This window comes from Trachinotus anak, unplaced genomic scaffold (genome assembly GCF_046630095.1).
Source record: "Trachinotus anak isolate AG129_WGS33_773 ecotype Australia unplaced genomic scaffold, CSIRO_AGI_Tana_v1 ptg000009l, whole genome shotgun sequence".
Classification (NCBI taxonomy): Eukaryota; Metazoa; Chordata; class Actinopteri; order Carangiformes; family Carangidae; genus Trachinotus; species Trachinotus anak.
This window is the reverse complement of record NW_027273860.1, coordinates 18,149,570-18,177,190: the sequence shown is the minus strand read 5'-3', so window position 1 is coordinate 18,177,190 and position 27,621 is coordinate 18,149,570. Positions and strand designations below refer to the sequence as shown.

Genomic DNA, 27,621 nt, shown 5'->3' with positions numbered 1-27,621 from the left:
TCATGCACACACACACACATCTCTGCTGTTGTATTACCCAGTGCTCATTGCAGCCAGACAAACCCATCAAGCTTTATGAGCCTCTGAGGGCTGCTGCTGCCACTAATTCACGGAGGCAGGCCATCAAGTGCATCCGCAGCACCGATCTCCACTGTTTCCATGAATATCTGAACAGGCCCTTCCACCAGTTTATGTCTCCCACGAGAACAGCCTGTTGAAACCAGGATGGGCCGCTCCGATAGATGATGTGTCTGTTTTATGAAGGAAGGGGGAAGAGGCAGTGATAATTGTGTGCTTAACGCAGGGAGAAATGGACGCAGACGTTTTCATTCAGGAGCTCTGTGCTGATGGATGTTCACTCTCTGTTGAAGGAATGGGTGAAGTCAGTTTTGATTCCTCTGGTATGACTTTGATAGATGGGTGTTTTTAGGGAGGGAGAGGGACAAATGGGAACAATTCAGATTTTGCTGGCAAGCCCTCTGAGAACATAACTAATGTTAAAGTTAGACCAGTTGACTTGACTGAAGTTGTACAGAGCTCTGTCAAGTGTGAGTCGTTTGGGAGGCAAGTTTTATTTACTGTAGATGTCATTATTAGATGCAGTATGGCAGAGGAACAGGGAAAGTCCTATTTTTGGAGTCATTGGTGCCTTAAAAGGAGCTATTTGTAAGTTTTGCTATTGCTACGTAGCCAGGGTTAGCATGAACAGTTTTTTATTTACCAGTCCAGAAGAAACTTTGCAAGTTCAGCATCAAACTTTGTTCCTTTACTCACCTCCAGCTGCCTCCAGCTGTGGAAACCAACCCTCTTGTTTTTTCTTCTTCTTGTCTTCTACTGAAGTTAGCATGCTAACCAGCTAGCCCCGGCCCATTGGAGCTTTCTCATCACTTTCTGATACTGAGTCAGTGTAGCGTCCAATCGGCCCTGAAGAAATAGCACATCTTAGAGGATGTATTATAACCTGTTGTCTTGTAAATGCACTGATAGCTGAAGCTCTGAAACAGCTGTCACTGCTAACACTGGCTATGTACTCACAGATAGCTCAGTTAAAGGTAACTTGTATTTTATCTTGGAGCTTTGGAAATATATGGATATATCTGTATTTGGAAGGCAATGATGAATTAGTTGAACACAAGCAATGTATTTTGTCATTACATTTGAAAGACAACAACTCCTCTAATAAGAATGGGAACACACTGTAGGTCATTGCTTTCCAAAACAACACAATTACAAATGGACATTATGAAAATGATTCTGTGTTTAATGTGTGTAGGCAGACGGCCGCCCACCCTGAGTCCAGTTCTCCTTGAGGTTTCTGCCTCTTAAAAGGAAGTTTTTCCTTGTTGCCAAGTACTTGCTCGTTGTGGGATTTGTTGGGTCTAAATAATATTATAAAGAGACAGTCTAGACCTGCTCCATTTAAAAAAGTGCCTTGAGGTAATTCTGTTGCTATTTGCCACTATACAAATAAAAACTGACTTGACTTGTCTCCATCCACAGTAAATAATTGCCACTCTTTCTGTTCTTTTCCAAAAGCATCCATCTTACCATTCAAACTTAAGTACAAATCCACTCATCCACACTCATCACTGTTGTCTTAATCCACATGAGCACTTCTTTACCTGATGCCACTATCAGGAGGACGACATCATTTGTTTTCTTAACAAAGTGCTATAGTTAAGGTTTTCTTAGGTTGAAATGACTCAAACTGCTTGGTGAAGGAAAGTGTATGAAAGTCAGATGCTTTGTTGACCTCAACTCTCCACCCTAAGGAGGATGGCTTCTGTCTTTCTACATGTGAAATGTCACCTTTACATATTTATGTTTTTTATGCAGCCTTCATGTGCATATTTGTTCATAATTCAGTGTTGTATGCAAACAGATGTAGTGTTGCATATAAAAGTAGGCCAGGCTGTAAATACTGATCTTGCTACCATGCTGCATGAGTGTATTTGTCTGTTCTCCTTGACTGCTCTTTAGATTAGAAGCCTTTTATTTATCAGCCCTTGAGGTACATGTTGTGTCTCTGTATTTTTAACACAGGGTCAGACTGTGTTGTGTCTCGCTGCTTATTCCATCCCCTCTTTATTTTCTCCCCTCCGAGTTTGTGTTTGAGGCATCATCATCTGTTCTCTCAGAACTTTTGTTACATGTGCATGCTGCTGAGAAAGTAAACACAACACCCACAGCCACACACAAACTCTCTCACACAAAAATGCACCCAATCAATACAGTAATAACCCACATATCCAAGTTATGGACAGACACTTGATACAGTAATAAATCTCTTTAAAGTCCATAAATCATTTAGCTGCAGCCGCCAAACTCATTCCAACTTAATAACAACTGTGGCAGTGAAATGATTTACTCCAAAACAACATGGTGCACAAAGAGTTTGGTGCAGATACAGGGGTCCTAAACATTATTGGTCACTAGATGGTTTTGGAAGGGAATGTAGTGTGCGGAAAATGTCTGGATATTGCAGAGCAACCTCACCCTAGTGGTTATAAAAATGACTTATAAACATCTGGCTCAAGGAGGGGGGATTGCTGCACATCGCCTCGGTCAGCTGCTCCTGAAACAGAATTTACAGGGAATAATGATTGTCTACCCTCTTCCTTGTTAAAGGATAACTCCTGTTCAGGGGCTGTTTCATAATGAAGTCTAATGAAGAACACTTAGCAAGAAGAATTGCCTCAGTGTGTAGACTTTGTTTTAATTAAATTCATTCATTCATCAATGGGGAAACGCATGACGCATTACTTACTCCCAAAATCTTGGTAAAGGGTAGACGGAGACCTAGATAGTTCAGCTACACAGAGGCTCAGTCAGAATACATACAGTATGTCTCACCTCCTTTGTCGCTGAAATGATTTAGTGTAAGAGCAGGTTTTGGTCTCACTGCACCAGAGAGGAACCTGTAATTTTCTCTCTTGTGAGGGCTATGCTCAGGTCTGCTGAGCTGATAGAGGTAGTTGAAAGAGGCTTTAGGTTTCTCTTTGCTACCATCAGCTTGGTAGTATATGAATGATTTATTTTTGATTGACAGGAAATGATGGGACAGACATGGGGAATGAGGTGCAATGAATGGCCCCTGCAATATGCAAAATTGGGGACATTGCAGTTCATCCCAGGTCTGCACCTAACATAACTAATAAGGCCATCGCTAGTCTCTTAACTGTTATTACCCACACCGTAACTGGGACATTATGAGTGTGGGGCAGTTTGGTTGGACCGAAGACTGAATCGTAACTGCTAAGAGGCTGTGTCCAAAATCACTCCCTATAGTGCACTATATTTACCCCCAACCAGTGGCGATCCTAGACTCTGAGGGGCTTCATCTCCATCCCATCCATCATGGTGTTTAAAATCTCAATTTACCACTTATAACAGTGTAAGTTATTGAGTGTTTCTTATACAGGGAATAGTGAATGGGTGAGGTAGTAATTTCATTCACAGCCTTGCTATGTGGCATGAAGAGTCAGTAGTCTGGAGGTATTAACGTCCAACCTGACACCTTAGGAGGTGATTTCACTGATGAATTCTTTGCCTCTCCTTGAAGGGGTGCTAAGTCTTTACTTAGAATAAAAGCCTGCCATGTACTGGCCCTTCATGACCCATGGTTGGCCATCCCTCACCACCGTGTCTCATGTGAAAGTAAATTTAGTGGCCTTAGCAGTGCTTTTAAGGATTTATTATATTTTATGATTTTAAAACATATTTTAACAGGTTTGATTGATCTATGGGTGAATTAAGCTTCATCATCAATCATATTTATTGGTACTGGTCTTATAGATTTATCATGGCACAGCCTGCTTTAATTCCATAGTACTCATTCAGTCATCATTCAGTCTGATTCTGATATGGGTCTCCATAAGAGTTCTCACCTTGAAGCATGATGTGTGTATTGCATATATTATATTTTCACTTAGATTAGTAGTCCAGTCTATATTTATAGAGTGAATGTACACAGCAGCACAGAACATTTCACAAGTAAATGTGATCAATTCAAATCAACTGTGATCAATTACAATTTCAATCATTCCAGCGTCATCAGGTTCTTCCATTTTTTGATGCAATGAACAATCTTAACATCATAAAAACATTGAAAATATATAGCAAATGTCCTTTACCTTTCACCAACATTTTAAATCCATTTTCCCAGAAGCTGGCCCTGTGTTTTTGGTACATTGTGATCAAGGTCTAAAGTCTCACATACTAAGCAAGAAGCAGTTACAGGAGTTAAATCTCTCAGAGTTTTCCGCAGCAATAAGGTGCTCATCCCTTTCCCCAGCTGAAGATTTATCACGAGCAGCCTTTGTGAAGATCTCTTAACATGTAATAGAAATTACCAAACGTATCAGGCTGTATATCTTTTAAGACTCAGGGTGGATTTAGGACCTGCATGGTTTGTTCACTGCAACAATAATCTTGTTGCTGAATTATTTATGTCGCCTAAAAAATGTTCACTATTCTGTCCTTTATCCAAGACAAAAACTCTCTCTGGACACGTCTCATATAGGATACTACACTTTTACTGAAAAGTTTCATCTGAAGGAGATTGTTCTCATTATAATGGACACATTTTGTTTGAAATGTGGCCTTATTAGTGGCTTTCAAATGTTTTTGGAGACCCTCTGAGTGACTGTTATCTTTGTTTAAAACTAGAACTAGACGAAGTGCAGCTTTGAATCCCCAATCTGAAAAATGCTGACTCACACTCTCACCCTTAGGATCCTTCCATCCTCCATCCTGCAGAAAATGTTGAGTGAGTGATGCTAACACTTCAGAAAACTTTAGGATTTGGGTTTGCTTTCACAGCCTTCCCTGAATCCATATGTAACACCGATTGCTGCATAGTATGGCTGCATGGTAGGTCCAGATACGGTATTAATAAGCTCTTCTGCATTACCAAAAGTAGGAAAGATGATCAATATGATTGATCCCATCTGATTCTCGCTGTCTATTTATATTTCTCATAGTTTGTCTGTGTCAAACTCTGCTGACACTGTAATAGGCACAGAACAGTGACATGAATAATAACCTATATTTAGTGGAAGTGAGCATTCAGAGTAGTTGTGTTGTGAATGATTTGTTTATTCTGGACATTTAAAAGAAAGAAAGATGAGGTTACTTTTTTTTTCCCAATTCTCTGCTCTATTACTTCAGACAATATTATAGGTGAGTCACCAAATCACCCATCCACTGGTTTTTATTGCTACAAAAAAATAATCTTTGCTTGATTTGAATATGAAAAAAATGATAAAAACCTGGATCATGTGAATCAGTAAAAAATGTAAAAAGTTAGACTTTAAACTTTGTAGTTCAGCCTTTTTGTCTGACTAATTACTGTGTAGGATTATCAGTATTTTGTGAAGAAACTTGGGGATACCAATGATACTTAATGAGAGCCAACCCTGTTCTTTTTAAAGTAACTAAAACTGCAAACTTTGTAATTTACAGTCTGTAAAGGTAAAGGTAAATTTGTGATGTTTTGTGAATCTGTTGAACTGGTTGACAAACAGCTTCATACATCAGTTTCTTCCATCCCTGGACAGATCACCACTCCTAAATCCCTGCTTCACCTCATCTTTCTCCAAATCTCCCTCCATTCATTATCTTCCTTCTGTTTTACTTCATTCCCATCCTCTATCCACCCCTTCCTCAATTTATATCCTGTTTTCCTGTTATTCTTCCATCCCAAACTCTTTCTACTCATCAATTTATTCATCCTCAGCCTTCCAGCTCTCTTCTTGCTTCATCCACCCTTTTCTGCCACAAACGTTCCTCCTTCCCTCTAACCATCTACGTGACTATTTATGAGTGTAGTATTCCTCATGGTGTGGTGCGGTAGTGAACGTAACAGGAGCTCTTCAGAAGCTTAAAACTTTTTAGTGGAGGCCATTTATTAGCCTGACAGACACCCTAATCTAGCACAAACACAGTCACGTGCACGCAGACCTTATGCACATGCACATATTTATGATGTTTGTCCCATAACGAACGCATGACATTCACCTCACACAAACTGGAGACTTGCACTTTATTCACAAGTCATTGAAAGTAAAGAGGGAGAGTGCAGGGTAATGAAGTATGTCCAAGTATGTTTGTGTGTGTGTGTGTGTGTGTGTGTGTGTAGCAGCTCCCTGAGTGCATTAAGATCATCCTTTGACATTGAGCAGAGGCCATGGAACTAAATGGCTCCTTCTACAGTAAGTGGTTTAGAGAGAGACGCACATCAGAGCTTTGTGGGAGTCAGAGCTACCAAGGTTGCAGCTGAGGTTTACTCTTTTGACCACAATTATAAACACGCACATACAAAGCTATGGGCACGGGCACACACACACACACACACACACACACACACACTTTTGAGTTTGCATTAGAAAAGAAGAAGAAAGGATTATACTTTTTGTTTTTAGCTATAATAATATACACTTCTAGACACAACAGAACATTGATAATAAAATTGCTTCATAACACTACAATGAGTGAATGACAAATATTGATTTTAGTTTTTTTTTTTTTTTTTGACCTCACACTTATTTTCTTTTATGTTTATTTATTAATTATTCTTATTTATTCAATTTTAATTTGAAAGTGGGTCTCTTATTCTGAAGGGGACATATAAGCATGGGTTATCCAAATATATCAGAATCCTGTTTCTGGGGCCGGATGACTAAAAGTCTTCAGACACGTCAGCACGAAGCCCACCACGAGTGAAAAGGACAAAAAGGTGTGAAGCAGGTGAAAACGTGTCTTCCAAAAGGGAGAAACTGTATTTCATAAGTATTGACTTTTTTAATGTTTAGCTGGTTGAAAAGCGAACATGGCTGCTGTATGAACTTAGCGCACAGGTGATCTTCGTTTACTAATAGTCGAGGAAAACTTTGTAAAAAGAACTCTATAAACCTCTGAATTATGTGAGTTCATGTGGGCGAATTAGACGAAAACGGTTGGAGCATAAAATGTTAGAAAACAAATGTTTTTCCCCTCATAAAACTGAGTGTTCCCCGAGGAATATTGTGACTTTATATATACACCTTATAGTGTTATCATAGTAATGTGCCTTTGTGGCTTTTTTCCCCTAAGACATTTCGACTTTGTGGCCCTTTTTGCACAGCAGACATGTTGACTTATCACAGCAGGAAAAGCACAGGTGTTACTAATAACTTGAATAAACGATGGCTCTGTTCCAGTGAGACCGAGCAGTCAGCTGCAGTAAGGCGCCGTGCAGACCCTGGACCCGGCGAAACTAACAGCTGCCGTTGTTACTGCTACTGATCACACCTGTGAGGCCTGTCCTTTTCATGTCAGGATGTATTTCTCTAAATCACAGCTTCATTGTTTGCAACTTTAATCTCAAAATATAATAACTTTTACCTTGAAATCTTTTCTTTTCTTTTCTCATAGCTGTGGTTTTAATATTCCTTAGGTAAAGCTGAATTTCACATGCATATAAGACTTACACTGACTACAGTTTTGGCTTTTCTGTTGATTGTAGCTTTAAATGTTAACTATTACACTGTTAAATAATTTAAAATAGGCCTGCCACCATGACTGTGATGTTCATCTGCATCAAGTTGAAACAGTTGTGTTATCAATACGGATTTATGAAACAAGATTGTGGAGGATTGTGTTCACAGAGCTGCACTACAATGTATTTTATTCAGTGGTAAAACTTCATTTGAAGGCTGAAGTGTCAGTTGGGGAAGCTATGAAATTCAAATAACTGACAACCTTATAGAAATTTGTGTGGTGTCTTGCATTTTCACAGCAGGTGCATGGACTAAATGAAATTTATATTGTGCAAGGGGGAAGTGAAAGACATAATTTAGATGCAGCTGTTATACTGCAGACCTCACGTATCTACATTTATTAACATTTGGATGCAGTCAGGGTCCCTGGCAGACAAAACTGTCTGACCAGGGGCATCTGTTGTTTGTTTCAGGAAAATACTGTTGGTCACAGGTGACAGTGAATTGTTTTTATCCAGTTACCATCGGTTTTGTGTTAGGGTGAGGGTTGGACTCATTTTGACTTTTCACAAATCTTTCCTCATACAGTAATTTGTTCATTTGTTCTACTGCCACCCACACTTCAGCAGCATTGATTGGAAAACTGAAGTTAAAAATAAATTTCTTTCCCTCCACTCACAGGTCGCAAGTTTGTCATCGCCAATGCAAGAGTGGAGAACTGTGCCATCATCTTCTGCAACGATGGCTTCTGCCACATGTGTGGTTACTCACGTGCTGAGATCATGCAGCAGCCATGCACGTGTAACTTCCTGTACGGACCCGACACCAAGCGACTGGCTATCGCCCAGATGGCGCAGGCCCTGCTGGGATCGGAGGAGAGGAAAGTGGAGATCAACCTGTACCGCAAAGATGGTAGGAATCAGTTTGAGTGGGTTGTGTGGATGAAGGAGACGGTGTGTGTCTGTTTTAGGCCCTGTTGACTTGTACAGGAGATAACATTGGTTGTGCATGTTTGGAAGGGAAGCGTGTGTGTGTTATTTACATAAAAGTGAGGTGAAAGTAATGTGGTCATAGAAATGGAAGGAAGTTGGTGTGTGTGTTTTTTGTGTTTGGAGAAGAAAGTGGTCGTTGGCTTCTTTAAGAAAGATAAGGAGCTTAGGAGAGGCTATTGGATTGGTAAGAGCACTACTGAAGGTGCTGGGGTGTGAATGGATTTGAGTGTGCTTGTATGTGAAATGTTTGGGTGTTTGAATGGGTTTTGTCACCATAAAGTGGACTTGTTTCTCAGCTGGACTCAGTATCTGTTTGTGTGGTGTGTACAGCTCATGATCCATCAGCTCATGTTCATGTGAGAGCTGTTATGTGTGAGTGACCTTACTACTTTTTACAGATAAGTGCATTTTGCATTTTGTTTCTCTTGCAACCTGTTAGTGTCTGTTTTCTTGATGAGAATGAAAGTGCAGAAAACACAGCATGGTACATTTGGTCTGTTTCCACATTGTGCTTAAAGAAAGCTATGAATGTGTAGCTGTGGGTAGATTATACTTGAATTCTTCATAACACAAATTCTGCACATCAGAGTTAAAAACACAACATTATCATGAAAACATTTTCAACAGACCAGAGCAGCATTTACATTAAGATGTAATTTAGAGGAAAGTACATGGGGGAAACCCTCGTAGATTTCCCTCCAATGGCAAGGGTGTATTTATGACTACACACAAGCCAACTGGACCAGGACCAGGTAACAGTATGCCGGTCTCCGCAACGATAGACAGCTTCCATGGCAATAAAGAGCTGCCATGGTAATAAAGTCAGCAACTCCCTGGGCTATGGCCAAAGCATCTGCTGAACATTTTCCACCTGTAGACAGACACCAGAACAGGAGAGGGGGCGGGGGGGCGGGGGGGCGGGAGGGGGGAGAGAGGGGGAAGAGAGAGAGAGAGAGAGAGAGAGAGAGAGAGAGAGAGAGAGAGAGAGAGAGAGAGAGAGAGAGAGACAAACTGAGGGGGGGATACAAGAGGGCAAGATGACTAAGGTAGGAAAACAGCATAGCTCTGAAAGTGAGGAAAAACCAGTAGGTGAGACATGGAAGAAATAAAGTGAGAGAATAAGAGAGAAAGAGAGAGAAGGACAGAGCGACTGCCAGAAAGTGAGTTTCTCACATAACATGAATGTGTTGCTGGTGGTGAGAGAGAGAGAGAGAGAGAGAGAGAGGGAGAAACACAGAGATGGCGCCAGCTGTCTCCTCTCTGATACTTCTGAGGAGCGCTTTGCCAATTCAGCCCTCCACTCTGCAGCTTTCACTTTCCACTGTTTATACTGGAGATGTGGACACACACACACACACACACACACACCGACAGGCACCTCAGACACCGACACAATCTGCTATACAAAAGCATCTCGTAAAAAGCTAGAACCCTGTATATAGAGTTACAGAGGTGCTGTCATTTCAAGTCCACCATGCTAACAACACATACTTAAAGGCTTTGGAAGCAACAATATTTAATGCGTTGCAAGGCTCTTGTGCCAATGTGGGTTGGTAGCTGTAAAGCTCCTGTTGGCATGCACAGTGCAGGAGCTTGAATATGTCCTCCCATTCTAGATTAATGATGAGAAATGATCATAGTAACTAAAATTGTATAATTTTATACCATTGTTAGTTTAGTAGCAAAGTGACTCATTTCATGAATTCTCAAAGCAATGACTAATGTGATCACATATCATACAACACAGTTACTGTAAACGTGATATCTCAGCAACAGCTTGAGGGAAGGATGGACTGATTTAGATTTTGGTGGTTAAAAGTCAAGGTCGTGGTGACCTCACAAAACTCAGTTTTGGCCTTGTGAACGTGATATCTCTGCAACGCTTTGAGGGAATTTTTAAAATTTGGCACAAACATTCACTTCAATAAATGGTCAAAGGTCAACTTCACTGTGACATCATAATGATCTGCAAAAACCCCTGTGGCTATTATTCAAGGGGAGATTATGACCATATTTCCTGCAACTCGGCAGGTTGGTGGAGGCACACAACAGTGAGGTGGTAATTCTAGTTACTTTTACTTATCCACGAAGAGTCAACTGATCATGCATGGTGTTTTCATCAATTTATTGCACAAATTTATTTATACACAAATTCACACATCATGTTCAGACCCAACAGCTCTTTTGTACCGTCACATTTTCCCTGCAGCTTCCCATAACAAAGACAAAATTTTCAAAGTTTTTTTTGATTTACTTGTAGTCAAGTTAATGGCACCATTCCTGCTGGCTGTCGGCTTTGAGCATCTGCTCTGTTGGCCCAGACAGTAGCAGTGGATTAGAAATCCCAGTTGCTCCAGTGATCATACTGGAAAGCTCCCATATGAGAATCTACTGTTAAAACTGTTTGAGTGTGATGCAGGGCTTCGCTTGAAAAAATATTGAATAAGAAAGTAAAGAAAATAATTATTCTTGATTAAAACAAAGTCCAAAGGACTTTATAATATTTATTTTCATGAATTTTTGTTCACAGAATTCTGGATTTATTAGGCAATAACACAAGCTGTAGTGTGTCACATGATGTTTTTGAATAGAATCGATGACATGAAGGAAGTGATGTTCCCTCTGCTAAGCCTGTTGATTGATGATATCATCAGAGAGTATTACCACCCTCAAACCATGACCACGTAACATGGGCTGGATGGTTGGCTGTGTTCAAACCATCGCGCTGATATTGTTATGTTTACCTGCAGATTAATCTACGTTTCCTGCTTGCCTGGTTAAAATGACGTCTAAAACTATGTTGGATACTGTACAGCACTGACAGACATTTGCCAGCCAATCAGAATTTTCTGTTGCCATGGTTTACAGTTTTCAGTTGTAACTATAAAACTGATGGAGCTTTCCTGTGTTGCTCACAACGTCGAGACATCAGTTAAACTTAGAAGTCCAGTTATGAGTCTGTGCTACAGTAACCAGGAGAATAGTTTGGTTTTAGTGGAGGCTTGTGCCCTCTCAGTGCCTTGTAGTCTGAAAAATTGACAACAGAACTCTACAATATAGTGTCTTCTACATGCAGAAAGTCTGTGTAAGCAAGCAGTGAGGAAGTCATGAGTGCTGAGAGGACTGAAGAGTGTTAAAAGCTGGCACATACGTGTACTGAACCCCACAAACTAGACGTAACCTTCACGATGACTGAGGACTTGTGTTTTTTTGTTGCCATGGAGTCAGAGAGGCCTTCATCATGCTGTCACAATGACTAAGGGACACTCTTTTCATTCGATGGATCAGTGTCCATTTGGTCACTCCTCTTTAATGGTTTATGTTGTAGTCCAGTAACTATGGATGTGTTGTAACTTGTGAGTAAAAGTAAATTATTTTGTTGTTATTGCAGATCATGATTTAACTGAATGAAATGATACCTTCTAGACTTTTAAAACTTTGCTGTCTGTGCTTTTTGTCACCAGTAAAATCCTCATTGACGCTGTGCTCAATTAAATATAATGAAAGAATGAAAAATTATGCCGTGGAAGGGTGTTTGTTATCAGTGTGTGTTAGTGGATGTGACTCTGGTGACTCTCTGTCATAGTCACACACACTCATACACAAAGACACAAACACAGGGTCTTCGGTAACCCCAGTGAGCCACCTTCAAGCCATCGGAGAGCCACTGATCGAACGCCCTGGACACACCTCATCCATAATGCACACAGCCAGGAAACATTATGCCACCTCCTCTTGTCCCCTTTGCCTCCTTCCTCCCCTCCATCTCTCCTCCTTCGTCCTAAAAAAGCAAAGAGGAAAAAGAAAGAATAGCCTTTCCTTTGATCTCAAAGAGCAGCCTAAGCAATGAGTGTGCAGATGTGTGTGTCTTACTTGGGATGGTGGGACTGTGTAGCCATGACCCACACATGCGTGCATACAGAGAACGCACACACACAGGTGCATGAACACATTGCACACACACACACACCATGTGCACACAGAGGCTGCACCTGAGCCCATTTATCTAGTGCCAAGCTTAGGCATGAGCCTTCACAATGATAGATCTCCCTTCCCGCTCTCACGCTCAATTGTCCAACTCCAATTGCTCACCAGCTTAATCAATCATGCTCTCCAGGTAAACTGTGATACGAAAGTGCACGCATGCACTCACCATGTAGAGGTTCTTGCTACAGAATGGGTTGCTGCCCCAGTTGGGTTTTACCCGAAAGGCTCTGAATCCGCTTGCTTGCACATGTATGTAGTTTGATGGAGGCGGTAGGTTCACAGGGAAATATGGTGGTGACTAGGGAGGGATTAAAAGAGAGCACAGGTGTCTTTGTTCTGTTGGCAAGACAGAAGAATTAGAAAGGGAGTGAATGAATCAGCAATCTGTTTTAACAGATTTTTCCTCTCTCTTACATTTGCACTTACACCTTCCTGTCTCTGAATCCTACAAATTTTCTCTCTCTCTCTCTCTCTCCTCTTGTTTCTCAGTCTGTCTGATTGTGTTTCACTGTTTGGCTCTCTCTCTTCTCTGCTTGCCTTCCTTTTTTCATCTTGGGTGTATTCTCTTAACCTCACTATCTGCTGCTTTCCCTCCCTCCTGTTTCATTGACACTTGGTGTCTTTAACTTTCTCACGACCTTTGTCTTTCTGTTTCTGTCTCCAGGGAGGAGAGAACATTGCTCACCATCAGCCTGTAACAATATCACACATTGTGTTTTAATGCAGGTTGTCTGCATCAAGGGGCCATAAAGACAGCCATCATGAGCTGCTTCAATTCAGGAATGTCACTGTTGAGATGGTCGCTTGACGGCTCCTTTCTGTAACAGCAGAGTTTCCTTTTCAGGATAATGTAAGCTTGTCTCTCTGTGAGAGTACATTTTTTTGTATGAAGCGCAGAGCAGACAGAAATGACAGGTATGAATACCAGGGCTGGGCGTTGCCACTGATTTCCCAAATCAGTTTAATTCTGATTCACAAGATTTTGATTAGATTCAGTATTGATTCAGATGGCGATATTTCAGTTAGGACACCAATTTAGCTTGGATATGAACGAATGCTGTAAATTGTACCTCTAACCTCATGCGTTATTAAAAATATTAATGTTTATATTAAGAGTGGACTCCGGAGTGGTTACATTAAAGCACGTTTTATTAAACATGACCAACAGTTCAGACACACATCTGAAGTAATAATAGGTTAGTAATGTATGTTGCTAACGTGATGTGTACTGACGGGTGCACACAGCTTCGTCTTGCATATAGCTTTGCTTTTGCTCTCATGTGGCCAGATCTTGTTGCGTTAGAAAACTGGTCACGTGAGATTCTCAGCTTCACACATCCACAGGAGACTGTAAAAGGCATGAAGATCAATCTCTGGATTTTATGAATCGATATTAGATTATTCAAATGAAGATTGATCTAAATCAGTGCATTTTTTTTCCAAACCGGTCCTAATGGACACATAAACTTAATCAATTCTATTAGCAATTCTTGAGAGAGATGTAAGTAATGCTAGTAACCATAGCAGCCTTTACTACAGACCATTTATTACATTTTTTTATACAGCTCTTTGATTTACTTTAATTTCTTTCATTTAGCAGTATTATTCTTTTTTTTACCAAATACTTAAAAATACCTTTTATCCTCTCAAACTAAAGTATCTTTTACTTCTGCGAAAGAATAATGCACAGTGTCCATCACTTAGTGATTTGTGATATGAAAGAGCTCTTTTAATTACTTAACGTTTTTAAGAATATTTTCAGTATTTCATTAGACACTGAGGCAAACATCCCTGCTTCGTAAAATACACCCTGATAAAATGGAGCTAAATGCACTTTGGAGAAAACGCAGGTTTCATACTTACAATGACTGCAAAATAGTGTAAAATTGAGCTCATTGAGCATATACTGTATACGTGGTTTTGCTCTGCTACTCTTTGTGTGCTAACTCTCTACTCACGTGTGAGGGACAATCAGGTGTGATACTCTGCTGGTTGCATCCAATCACACATGATGCTGGTGTGCAGAGAATTTAAATTTAGTCAGCATTAAGTTGTTTGGCAAATATGCAGACAGAAGTCAGAGGAAAGGTCAGACAGATGGAGCAACATTAAAGATGTGTTAAAGCTGACTGTCCAGTGGTCAGGACATCATGCCTGATCCAATACACGTAAATGAGTTATGCCTTTTCAGTCCAGGGAGCCAGGTGCACTATACAACCGCCCCTTCTCATTTCCCATGGTTATCTGCCATCTGTTATGGTAGCTCTGACTGCCCAGAGCACCTACCTCTTATTGGACCATGCACTACAAAACAGGCTATGTTGTTGTTCCTCTGGTTGAAAAGGAGCCATGTAGTTATGATAATCAACTCAGGAGGAGAATTTCAGCTTCATTTGAAGGAGATCACAGTAACATTTGCTTCCATCCTTCTTTACCTTGGAATGCTCAAAGCCATCAGAGCCACCTTACGTAAGCAACAATTGGGTCAAATTTAATGATAAATGAATAATAATAATGATAAAATAGCTCCAGTCTATTCATTAACATATGATAAGATAACTATAAGGCACAGAGGCAGCTGTGTCAACGACTGCTTTGAACAAGCACCAAGTCTCTTATGCAGAACAGTTGCACATTTATTCAATTTGATGATATACTATTGGCTTTAATCACAGGTGTTAGAGGATCCATGGCTGAATGCAAGCTGTTTGAAAGGCTGTGCTATAAAACGTCTCTTTATGCCCGTGAATTAAATTTCAGACCAACTGGTTACATGTGGACTGTTGCACAGGCAAATCAAGCACAGGATTAAAACACAAACCTTGAAATCCCTGGAAAGTCCTGGAAATCACCAGCCCTGTTGCTTGTGCAACTGCAAACTGATGATTATGAAAAGACTGTGTTGCATGTGTTGTGGGTTTGAGAACTATCAGGTGTCCATCTGACGATGTGAGTGTCCTTACAGCACTGTGCTGTGATAACACAATGAGCCCAGAGGAGCAGGTTGTCCTGTGTGTCTAGGGGGACTCCTGATTGCCTAGCAGCAGTAGCTAAGCAAAGCACTTAGAGACCTGCAGTCTCTGAGGAGAGGTTAGCACTCTATGCTGATGATTGCCATGGATGATCCCACCTCCAGCTAAGAGCACATAACACGCAGACACAAACCCTACTAATGCTATCAGCTGTCGCCCACACAACAAGAAGTTGCATCATGTTTTTGAACTGAAGGGAGAGGCATCCATTTTCAAAACAGATGAAGAGCTTTTTGTTTTGTTTCAGCACAAATGAACAAGATAATGACATGAACTTGCACTTAGTTACGTGGTCTAACAGGATAGAGGACAAATAGGAAGCTGGATTCAGACCAGCAGCATCACCACTACATGATATGTACATTAACACCCTCTGTATTACCATGTAATATAAAACCTTCACTACTCACTCACTCCAATTCTACTCGTTCAGTTGGACTCTGTGGGTGTTTGTGTGTCGGTTAGTTTTTGTATTTCCCTCCTTTTTTTTTTTTTTTTTTTTTGATGACACCCAAATTATGAATCACAACATGTCGAACTTGGATTGTGCTGCATTGTGGGTCCACCTCATTAGTCACCCAGTGTGCTGTATCAGGCAGCTCTGCATGCTCGCACACACATACAGACACACACTTACACACAGTGAAGAGCCAAACACTCAGCAGAACCATTGCACCATCCATGCTCTAGGTAATGTGAAGTAATTTTGTGTGTGTGTGTGTGTGTGTGTGTGCGTGCATGTGTGTGTGTGTCTTGGAATGAAATGATAGTTAATATCTAATATTCAGTACACAGCAGTAGTCCTTCACCCTATTAAGTTGGGTCTGGAGAACCAAATTTAATTCAATTTATGCAGTCACTTTAATCTTGTCCTGGGTATTATCTTATTATCTCATTGTGTAATTGATATTTTTTTGGCATTTGTAAGCCTTTATTTATTTTTTATATCAATAGATCAATGGAGATTGATGAGATTGACAGAGAGTAGGGGAATGACATGTAGGAAAGAATATGCCTGGCAGGATTTGACCACCTGATCAGCACTAGTGCCCACATGGGCCGGGTCGGCTCATATTCTGATTATTCTTATAATGATAGAAGTCAGCAGTTACAAGTTCAGCAGTGTCCTGGCCACCAGTCTGGGCCTTTGGATACACACTGTAACTGTGTGGATTATTGCATAGACCCAGGCCTTTCTCAAACCCTTCAACATCATGGAGTGAATTGGTTCTAGTGTGCAGTGATCGACAAGTCACTCATCACAGCACTGACTTCCTAAACAGTTTTTTCATATTTTCACTCAAATGTGACTCATACCAGAACTGTGATGTGAGGAATCTGGCTATGCTGACCTGATTTGGTGTTGAATGTCAGGCTCTAATATATGTTGACTGAACCATAGTCTGTTTCACGCTTGCTTAAAATGTGCCTGAAAAACACCAGTTTGATAAACACAACATATTCCATGTGCTTTGTACTTGGGTAGGTGGTGTGGAAATGAGTTCACTTCCAAATTCGGTCAATCATTTTTCTCACTTGGTCCCTAGAAAGCATTTTCAGTCTAACATGGTGCTTACATGGGAAGAGGGACACTGCTGAGATGAAATCTGCTCTTACATTTCACACATTCCACATTTCTCTTATTTATGGCCTACATAAAAATAAAAAATAAAAAACTGAATGTGTATGTGAGTGTACTTGTGTGTCTCTCAACCACTACAATAACAATACTTTCTTTCATCTGTGAAATAGTGGAAAAAAAAAGATGAATAAAATAGACACAGTGGACAAAGCTGCAGACAATAAACATAAAACAGTTATGGATAATGTTATAATCAGTTACAATGATGTATGTGATGATAGAAGTCACACAGTTAGAGGCTGCAGTGGGAGGCAGTCATGATGGGTTCATGAAAGGACCATTATAATAATAATAATAATAATAATAATTAATAACTTTTTATTCTAGTCTTAAGTTTGGGGTTTTTTGTAGTTCTTGCTTTGAACCCAAGCCCAGAAGAGGGCACTGGTCAATTGTAAATCTTGGTAGGCCCAATATTATTGATAATAAACATGACTATAATGATAATCTATTTGATTATTTAATTTGAAATTAAATTGACATAAGTGACTTTTGAGTACACGTGAAAATAACAATGAGGGCAAACAGAATTGGTTATCAGGGAAAGAGAGAGGGAAGAGGAGAAAATAGACAGAGGAAATTAGAGGATAGATCAATAGATTAGAGGGAGCTGGGGGAGGGTCTGAATTTGTGTAAGTTATTTGGAAGTGTGACACCTGTATGTGTGCAGGAGTATGTGCATGTTTGTTGTGGATGGTGGGCTGGCAAATCGGTATGGAAATTAAGAATTTAGGGAATGGATGAATGGATTCAAAATGAATTGTGTCCAGCCCAGTCCATGTAGCATGCAAATATGTGTCTGTGGTGTTTTTGTGTGCAGTGTGAACACATTATAGACTCTATACAACCCATGTTTTTGCAGATTTGGCTCCACAAATCGGCCCCAGGGCTGAGCTGTAAGATTGTTCCCATTGTTGTTAAGTCGAAGGTGGAAATGATTTTGTAGTTTTTTGATTGTAGTTCCTTCTTATTAGTGATGTTGAACAGATCTGGTGTCAGTGGTGGGAGCAGGGACATATGGTTTAATGTTGATATTGGTTTGAATGGAGGATTTGATCTGGACATATTTTAAAAAGTAATTCTCCCTGATGCCGTACACCTAGACCAAATGAGGGAATGAGATCTGAGTGTTGTTTTGGAAGATATGTTTAAGGTGCATATTACCATTCAGAAACCATTCCATCAAACATCATTCCTGTTTCAAAAACCCTACCACAGCTGCAACTCTGACAGTCAGATGAGATCTAACCAAATGACGAACACCACACTCTTACCCATCAAAGGCACTCATCTGGAATAGTCCTGGCTTCTTAATTACCAGATCACCACAGAAAAAAAGGTAAGTCTGACATGAGGATTTCTTTACATAATGTTTATTCTGTGTCTATCCAGGAGTTGTCCGATTGCTCAGGATTGGTCCATTTGTGAATGAATTGAAGTTGTTAGAGCCAATGAAGTAATGGAAAAGTCAGTTTTGGGTTTTTGTAAAGTAGCTAGTTTGAGTCTAGGTGTCTTATTTTGGTAGTTGAATTGAATTTTGAAATGATGGAGTTGAGGATCGAACCAGGAGAGTTGGTGCCAGATGGAGATTACTGACAATTGGTAGTTTATCATGGTAGTATGGCCATTCTGATTGTAGCACTTCGGCCTATGAGGGATATTGGTAGATTCATCCACCGTTAAAGGTTTTCCTCTAGTGTTTTTAGAACTGGATTTAAGTTGAGATTGACCCACTCTTGTAGCCTAAGGGAAAGAACAACAACAAGATTACGAATAGATTTTTTTCATTCCTAGAATTGGTGATATTATTCACACAGACACACAGACTCAGTTTCCTGCAGTCGGAGGCTGCTTTTTCTTACTGCAGTGAAAAAGCAAAGTATCCCCACAGTTTTGCTCTACCCTCACCCATACCTGTTATTTCACCTGATACAGTGTAATTTGTGTGTACAAATTATTACACTTGTCATAATAACATAAAGGATCTCTTCTTTGAACCGTTGTTTCATTGCAGAGGTGCATCTGAAAAATCCTGCTGATGGACTTGCAAAAAATACAGTTTTTACTGGCCCTGTCTGTCACTGTACCGGTTCTCTCTGTGGACAATAGGAAGGTGATGTGTGTGTGTTCTGTGACAGAGCTCAGGCAAAACACTTCAGTCAACCCTTTTGTACTGGAGTGAATGAGGCTCGGCTTAGCAATGTCTCTGAGGTATCTGTGTATGTACAAGTGCAAGTTTAATATACATTTGCTTTCTAAAAATGGTTGTGGTGAAATATGTGGAGGGGTTTAGTCCATTACCCCAGAGTCTTAGACTCCTTCTCCTCTTCCTCTCTCTGTGTTATGCCCTCATATTCACTCTCTCCTTGGGTTCTCTGCAACACTACATCAACATGCAAATGAGCAGTGACTTTCTTGTTTTGAATTTGCAAACTGTGTTGATTGTCTCACAGATGGAAAGATGTTTGAATTGTTTTTTGTCTTTGTGGCAATTCAGTCATTCATAAACTCCATTTTGTGCTGAAACTGCTGTTTGGTTGACTCATCCTAGTTTTAACCAATATGTATCAAATGTATTGATAATTCACCATGTTGAATTTGTTAGCATTATTCCCTGCAGATTATGCACAATATTAGTGTCTGACACTAACTATAGTTAGTGCAGCAGCTTAAATTTCATCTTAATTTTTCAAAACTTTTCTTTTAATATCTCTTATTATATGGTCACCTGCCAGTAGAGTCTGTGGTTTGATGTCTTGTACGGCTTGATTAGCTTCTTTTTTGAATGTCCACTGCATGCTCTCCTGTGGTCATGCTCCCTTGTTTAGCCAGTAGCACATATCCAGATCTGTGGTGTTGGTCTCAAGGGGGGCTCAGGCCAGACCAGGGAATAGTTCACGGATAGCCATGGGCGTGGATCTTGAAAGCTGCTTTGCCACCCATTGCATGTTTCTGAATCTGATCATCAGCCAGTTCCAGGGCAATATGGGAGGCAGCAACAGGTGTTCCCTTCATGCAGAGTGAAACCCTTACATACTGTATGGTCGGGTGTGTCTGGTCTTTGATCAGCCTAGAAACGCACAAATCACTCTGCTGCTCATCGTCCTCAATTCAAGTGAAGTTCAAGCTCTCCCAAGGAATATCATCCGGCATTGCCATCCCTGCACACAAGGCAGTCGCAGTACAGACTGTTCTCGTTCTGGTTCCCTGATATTGGAACAAACAACCAAATACTTTCAGAACAGGGGCATCTTCAAGAACCTCTTGAAGGCTCTGCTCTTCCGAGAGCACCTCCTCTACTAACACCCATCACCCTGACATACCTAACTATCACTTTCTATGCACTTTTGGTGCACTTCTTTACTTTTAGTTCTCAGTATTTATTTCAAGGTTTGCTGCTGCACTGAAGCTTTAGTGTTGTGCCTCACTTTTAAGTTGCTTTGGATAAAAGCGTCTGCCAAATGAGTAAATCTACGTCTGATGTAATGAGTTGCAATACATTTTTCTTCCTCTTGTATTTGGTGGAGTTGAGAGATTCTTTTATCAAGCTCTGTGTTTTTCTGAGCTGATGTTTTTTAGTGCCAATGGTATTGGTAATGGCTCTCTTTAGAGGAATATTAAGGAAGAAAGCAGAAAGCATATAGCAAGCAGAGAGCTGAGGAAAACATGTCTGTTCTGTTGCACATGCACATCCACCAGTCTGTAACTGGTCCAGTCTGAACCTTAAGTACATTCATGGGAAATGTTCTTATAGCTTAAGATGATGGAAATAAGCTGTTGGTTAGGTAACTTAGGGTTGGGCCCATTGTGCAGCTGAATTTATGTCACAGATTATAGACAATGTAAACATAATCAATAATGATAATTAGAAAAAATAATAATGAGAATTATTTTATATTAGAAAGGACAACTATGTTGTATGATGTTGTCTGAGGTCTGTTAGAGAGAACTGGCTCTAGAGTTCACAAATATAACAGATGTAAAACTGTTCAGACAAACTCTGGCAGCAGAGCATCAACATTTAAGCATTGGCCACTTTTTTTCACAATGAGTTGTGTTCTTTTATCTTTTGGCTTTGAGTCTGTGTGTTTGTTCCACCTAAGGTTGTCTTACACATTTTTGAAACACTTAAAGACTGGATACATATTTGTGTGTACTCTAAACCTTGGTCTGTCCTTGCCTCTGTGTGTTTGTGTGTTTTCATGTATGTGTGTACATTTGAGGTATCTATCAATATGTGTGTGTGTGTGTGTTGTTGCTATAATTAGAAAGCATTAATCTTGATGGCATATTGATTTGGCAGGAAGGGAGAGCTGATAGATACTGGAGCCCTCGTCATTACTTAATAACCTCAGACCCCCAGGCTAACACGCACACACACACACACACACACACTCACTCACATGCACGCAGACTTGTTTCACTATCCCTGTGAGGGACGCTCATTGACAGAATGTATTCCCAAGCCCCTTACCATAACATTAAACATCAGCTTCAAAAAGCAGTTACTACCCATGGGGACCTTGATTTTCGGCCCTATGGTAACATGAATCCCCGGGGGTTAAAGTGCATTCAGGTTATAGTCCACACCAGGATATGAAAACAAGCCCACACACACACGCAATTGGAAGTGTAAAAAAACATGGAAGCGCTTGCACACCTCTCACCAGAGTGTGATATCTCTTTCCTGTAGTGTGTGTGTGTGTGTGTGTGTGTGTGTGTGTGTGTGTGTGTGTGTGTGTGTGTGTGTGTGTGTGCGCGCGCGCGCGTGTGTGTGTGTGTGTGTGTGCGTGTGTGTGTGTGTGTGTGTGTGTGTGTGTGTGTGTGTGTGTTGCAGCACCAAGAGACACACACAAAGTGAAAGTTGAGCATGGGGTTTCATTCACAATAATACTGGATTATTGGGAAGCTCCCCTGGTCAGTGTGATTCCACTGTATGTGTAATGCAGCACAGTATGTCTACCTGTCTCTGGTCCTGCTTTTATTTATCTTTCATCTCATTTTGTTTTTCTCCTCTACCTCTATATCTGTTTTAGTTTTTTCAGGACCAGTGGTTCCCAACCTTTTCCAACTTATGGCCGCCTCGAAAATCCCAAAGATCCCAAAACAATACGGAGGCCAAATGATGCCCTCTCAGAGCACTTTTTATTTTACAATACAATGCATACAATGTATTTAAACATTATTTCGTTGTAAAACATTTCATCAAATTTGTACTGTGGGCCCACTTGCGATACCTTCACAGCCCTACATTTCCAGGCTGCAGGCTGCTACAGTCATACAGAGAAGTACCAGTACAGACATTCAAAGCAGCTCAACTTGCACTTTTATTATTCTTAGGTTTAGGGCTGCAACTAATGACAATTTTAATAGTCGACTAGTCACCGACTATTGAAACGATTAGTCGACTAATCGGATAATTATTAATTTTTTCTTAAATTTAGCATGAAGTTGCTTTAATTATGTGGCAAATGATAATAAACACAAGAAAGATGGGTACTGCATCTTTTATTCAACTTTGCTGCTGATTCATACAAAAAGTAAATAAAAATGTCCTATCTAAATTACTAATTAATAAATAAATTATTAAATAAATTAATTAATCAATTAAATAAATTAATTATTATAGAGGCGAGTCAGACTCTGTTTCATCCAACTGCCCGACGTGCTTTCTCTTTAAATGTTCGTGCATTACCGAGGTGCTGCCGTGATACACAAGGTCAGCTTTGCAAACCTTGCAAGTAATCTTTTTATTCGCCGTATCCAGGCTAAAATGCTCCCAAACTTTAGAAGTTTTGGTACGCGTAGCTGATGTGTTGGATGCCGCCATTTCTGTGTACATTACCGCGACTCTCGGCAGAGATTGTAATTAAGTGAGATGCCTCACTCTGTTGGAAAAACACATCTGGCGACAATAGTCGACAATGGAATTCAATATCGACTATTTCTATGTCAACAACGTCGATGAATCGTTGCAGCCCTACTTAGGTTCTGCTTCTTACCACTCCAGGCTAATCATGTATACAGTATGTACATTTTTATCTCTGTCTCTCTCTCTCTAAGTTCTCTGTGTGTGTGTGTGTATGTGTGTGTGTATGGGAAAGAGAGACAGAGAAGAAGAGGAGGACTGCTGTGGAAAGGTCTCAGTGGAAAGAGTGCAAATGTATGTGGAAACCTCAACTGTAATATGAATAGGGGTATCTTGTCCACCTAAGTGAATGCATGAGAATGCTTTCACACACATGCACACACACTTTGCATATATTAGATTTGAAGGGTTCAGTTTGGATCTCAATTTCAAAATAAAACGCTGTATTTGTAATTGGAGTTTCAAATGTGTCCCCTGGTAAAGCAGCTGTGTTTCAGGTTTGACATTCGAGTCAAAATCAGATCTAAATCATTTTTTAATGTCCTCAGCTGACACATTTATTTCAGAACAAATACTGTAACATCAAGACCTGATGTTCTTGGATATTTGTCGTATTAATCTTATGTGTTGATTGTGTGGACTCACCAAAGCTCAACTATTACCTCAAATAAACTATGTTAGGGAGTACTAAATGACATATAATTAAACTAGTTTATCTACATTTTGTAGTAGCTTGCTGGTAATATGTGCAAAGTGATGCAAGTAGTTAAATTACTTTTTTTTGCCATTTTGTGTGGTTAATGACTGAAATTATAGATAATTTGGGGTCATCAACGAAGAGGAGCGACTTTCTAAATTTAATTTTACCATTGCTTCTCTACTGTAATTGAACCTTTGACCGGCCCTGACCACTACTTTGTGTAATGCATGTGCAAAAACCAATGGCCGGCATTGGTCATTGGTCACACAGTGACAACATCATCATGGACAAACCTCGGGAGAAATGGGGGCGATACGAGAAAGAGGGGGAGGAGCACGGAGCTACTGTTGTCCAGCCTCAGTTAAGCTGGCTTCTCCTCTTATCGTTTCTTTTTCTGTGCCTCTTTCTCCTCCTCTTTTCTCTTCTTCTTTTCTGCCGTCTCCTCCTTTTGTTTCTTCTTCATATCCTCCTTTTCCTGCTTTTCTTTCCTGTTAATGTCCTCCTGCTCCCCCTTGTCTTTCTTCTCCTGCAGGCCTTGTTTCTCCTCCTCCATCTGTTTTCCTCTCCTCTCTGAGCTGTCTTCTCTCTTGGCGAGCTGCTCTGAATTTCTCCTCCAGAGCGTCAAACTTTGCCCTCCAAGCTTCCTCAATCAGGGGCTTTTGCTCTCCTTGGCTCCTCAGCTTGTTTTTGTCCTGAGTGAGCCTCTCAGGTAGATCCTTCTCCATCTTCAGCTGCAGGATTTCATCCTTTCTCTGGTTGAGCTGCTCCTTCATTGCCTTGATCTCCTGTTGGCTCTGCTCCCTCTGCAGTTAGAGACACTGCTGAAGATGGCCAACTTCCATTTCAGTCATTGCAGTTGACTCCCAATGTTTTGTATTTGCATCCACAACCTCCTGCTCTCTGGCCTGTAGATGCTTCTCCGGTTTGCTTATTTTCATTTTGTCAAATAGCATGTTGTATACCTGCCTTTCCAGGTGGCTGTTGTCCAGTTGCAGAACAGAGCGCTCATTTTGATTTCTTTTCACCTCTGGTCTACTGTTTGGACGGCCCTGAGGGGCAGCAGCTGCCATTTTTCATGTGTTTTTACGCCTTTGCGCCTTTGCGCTGGTGACAACCAGCGCAAAGGAACTTCTTCAGATTTGGTAGAAATGTTCAAACTGATTACACTTTGGTGGTCAAAGGTCAAGTTCACGGTGACCTCACAAAACACTCTTTAGCCATGGCTCAAGACTTCACACAACAATTATAACAAAATTTCACACATGGTTAATATTTTATATGACTCTGGATTAGCAGGGATGTAATCTGAAACTAGTCTGAGTGGCGGAGGCATAGCTACAACCGCGAGGCAGTAATTCTAGTTTTCTCCAGGCATGGCATCTGGAAACAGAGACGTTGCAGTGGATGTTTGTAGATCTTTGTAGGTCTGTAGCAAACCGCATCTGATCTCTGTAGAAGATCGTACTTGTGTGTAGGAGATAAAATGTAACGCTACTGAAGTTGTGAGAGTTCTAGAATGACACATCACACAGTTCTATCATTGATTAATTAGTAATAGTAATTAGTAGTCTGAGTCAAATAAATGTAAATTCTGAAGCCTTTATAAATATTGTGTTTCCTGATTTTCCAGGTTTAACTCATTTAATGAACATATTGTGATTGATCCTAATTGTTGTTTTGTTAAGTGAAAATTAAATCAGTCCAACAAATGACCAAAACCTTACCCTAATTTAAACCTAAATAGAGTTAGCTAATTATGACCCTGAAGGATAGACCCAGCGGCTTCAGAAAGTGCTCAGACCCCTCAGACACTTTATTTCACACTTTGTGGTGTAGGTTTGATTTTAAATGGATAGAATTGCCTTTTTCACTCATCAACCTATGACAAAGTGAGAACATGTTTTCAGAAATCTCTTTCTTCATTAGTTTTTGTCTTATTTTGTTCGGTGTTCAGACCTTCCATCGTGACACTCTAAACTATGGTCAGGTGTATCCTGAATTGACTGGATAATGTTTAGAAAGGCACAGAGTTGTTTATACTGTATGTGGTCTCACAATTTTTGAAGCTTTGAGTGGACTTTTGGACTTTCTACTTCTTCCAGCTAGGGTTGTCACGATACCAGAATTGCAGTAGTCGATACCAATACCTGTGATTTGCCACGATTCTCGATACTAATTCGATACCACAATTAAAAAAAAAAAAAAAAGAAAAAAAAAAAGAAAAAACCACAGGGTGCAGCTGAGCGTCGGTTCAACTCCTGACCAGCCCGACTCTTTCCTGCGTGTCATTCCCCCTCTCTCACTGCCCCTTTCCTCTCTGCTGTCCTGTCAGGCAAAAAAAATGCCCAAAAAAAACTTAAAAAAAAAAAAAACAGAACCCATGTACTTTTAAATTCACTAATTTATTGAAAAGTGCTTTAAACTGTCAAGTATTTAACACCACTATAAAAACAAGCAATACTGTGCTTTATGGTAATAAATAACAACAATATTCAACTATTTACATTCAAAAAAGAACAGCAGTGGCATGGAGCCTTCAAGTATATAAAACAAACAATATTCTTCTTCTTATAAATATGCAAATAAATAACAAAACAACAGTGGTGTGGAGCCTGATCTCACATAACTAAAACCTCTAATACCAGGCACTGTTTGCATGTCGGCTTGTTTGCGTCTAGAATTGCTCCGTATTCATCCGCCTCAAATGCAAACTATTTCCACTCGTGACTCTTCGTACCTGTTTCGTCACGGAGTCTCGACGTGTTGTGCTTCCACTCCCACTTGCTGAAGCCATTGTTATTGTTATCCATAGACTGTATATAAAAGTTGTTATCTCAGGTTTTCTTCTTCACCGCCGCTGACTGCTCTGTGCTGCTCACACGCGTATACTGCCCCTGTCACTTCCGCCAAGAATCGACACGGCTCGCTGAGGGAAAAGTTGAATATTCGGTTCTGACGGTACCAGAAAAAGCAGGTATCGATGTATTTTTTGCGTGTTGGTATCGAATTGGTACCGAAAGTATCGGTTCTTGTGACAACCCTACTTCCAGCCAAACTGAATGACAGGGCGAGAATGGCCTTAGTCAGGGAGGAAGTCACTGTAACAGAGAGAAGACTGCTTATCACCTGGCTGATACCATCCTCAAGGTGAAGCATGACAGTAGCTGCAGCATGCTATGGGGGGGCGGCACCCCAGCAGCAGGGACTGGGAGACTGGTCCCAGACTGGGAGGGATGAAAGCAGCCAAATACAGAGAGATCCCTGATTTTACCTACGGGCATGAATAAAGTAACTGAACCTAACCTAAATCGACATGAATTTTATTTATTAATCCATTTAATTTCATATTCTGTCACTTATCTGAATTTAATTGATTATATTATCAGAAATTATTGTATTGAGAAGTTCTGAAAAAATGTAACTAATTCTAGGTCATGTCATCCCCACTGCTTTTCTCCATCCATCCATTTTCTTCAGCTTATCTGGGGTCAGGTCGGGGTGGCAGTGGGCTATCTCACTAGAAGGGCTTAAAAAGTAAATCATACATGCCATAGAATATTTCAGTTTTTAATTTCAAATCATTGTACATATTCAGCACAGCAGTACAGCAACACATTATGCTAGCATGCCCTAGAGGTGGTTTCCTACAGAGGTTTTATAAAAGATGTAAAGACAAAATATTAATGTGCGAGGTTACACATCAGATTATAAGTCTCCTTGTCACACACCTACACAGACATTTGAGACTGACGGCCAGCCAGACACCATAAATGACCGACGAGGTGATTGATGGATGTTGTTATACAGTGATAATAGGTGCAGAGAGTCTGCCTCCTTCCCTTATGGGCTTGTTAGCCTACGCAGCACTTGTCCATCTTGCTTGCTGGTACATATCTGTGCTACAGTGGAAGCCTGTTACAC

At 40.4% G+C, this 27,621-nt stretch overlaps 1 protein-coding gene across 10 annotated transcripts in view; it reads left to right on the top strand.

Moving 5' to 3' along the window:
* kcnh2b (potassium voltage-gated channel, subfamily H (eag-related), member 2b) overlaps nt 1-27,621 on the top strand; it is a 238,297-nt gene that overhangs the window by 20,288 nt on the left and 190,388 nt on the right. For 2 of the 10 annotated variants that reach the window (XM_071485620.1, XM_071485621.1), the window contains exon 2: nt 8,160-8,390. In XM_071485620.1, coding sequence (XP_071341721.1) covers nt 8,160-8,390 — 231 coding nt within the window. The other 8 variants (XM_071485626.1, XM_071485622.1, XM_071485624.1 and 5 more) reach the window with 8 other exon arrangements.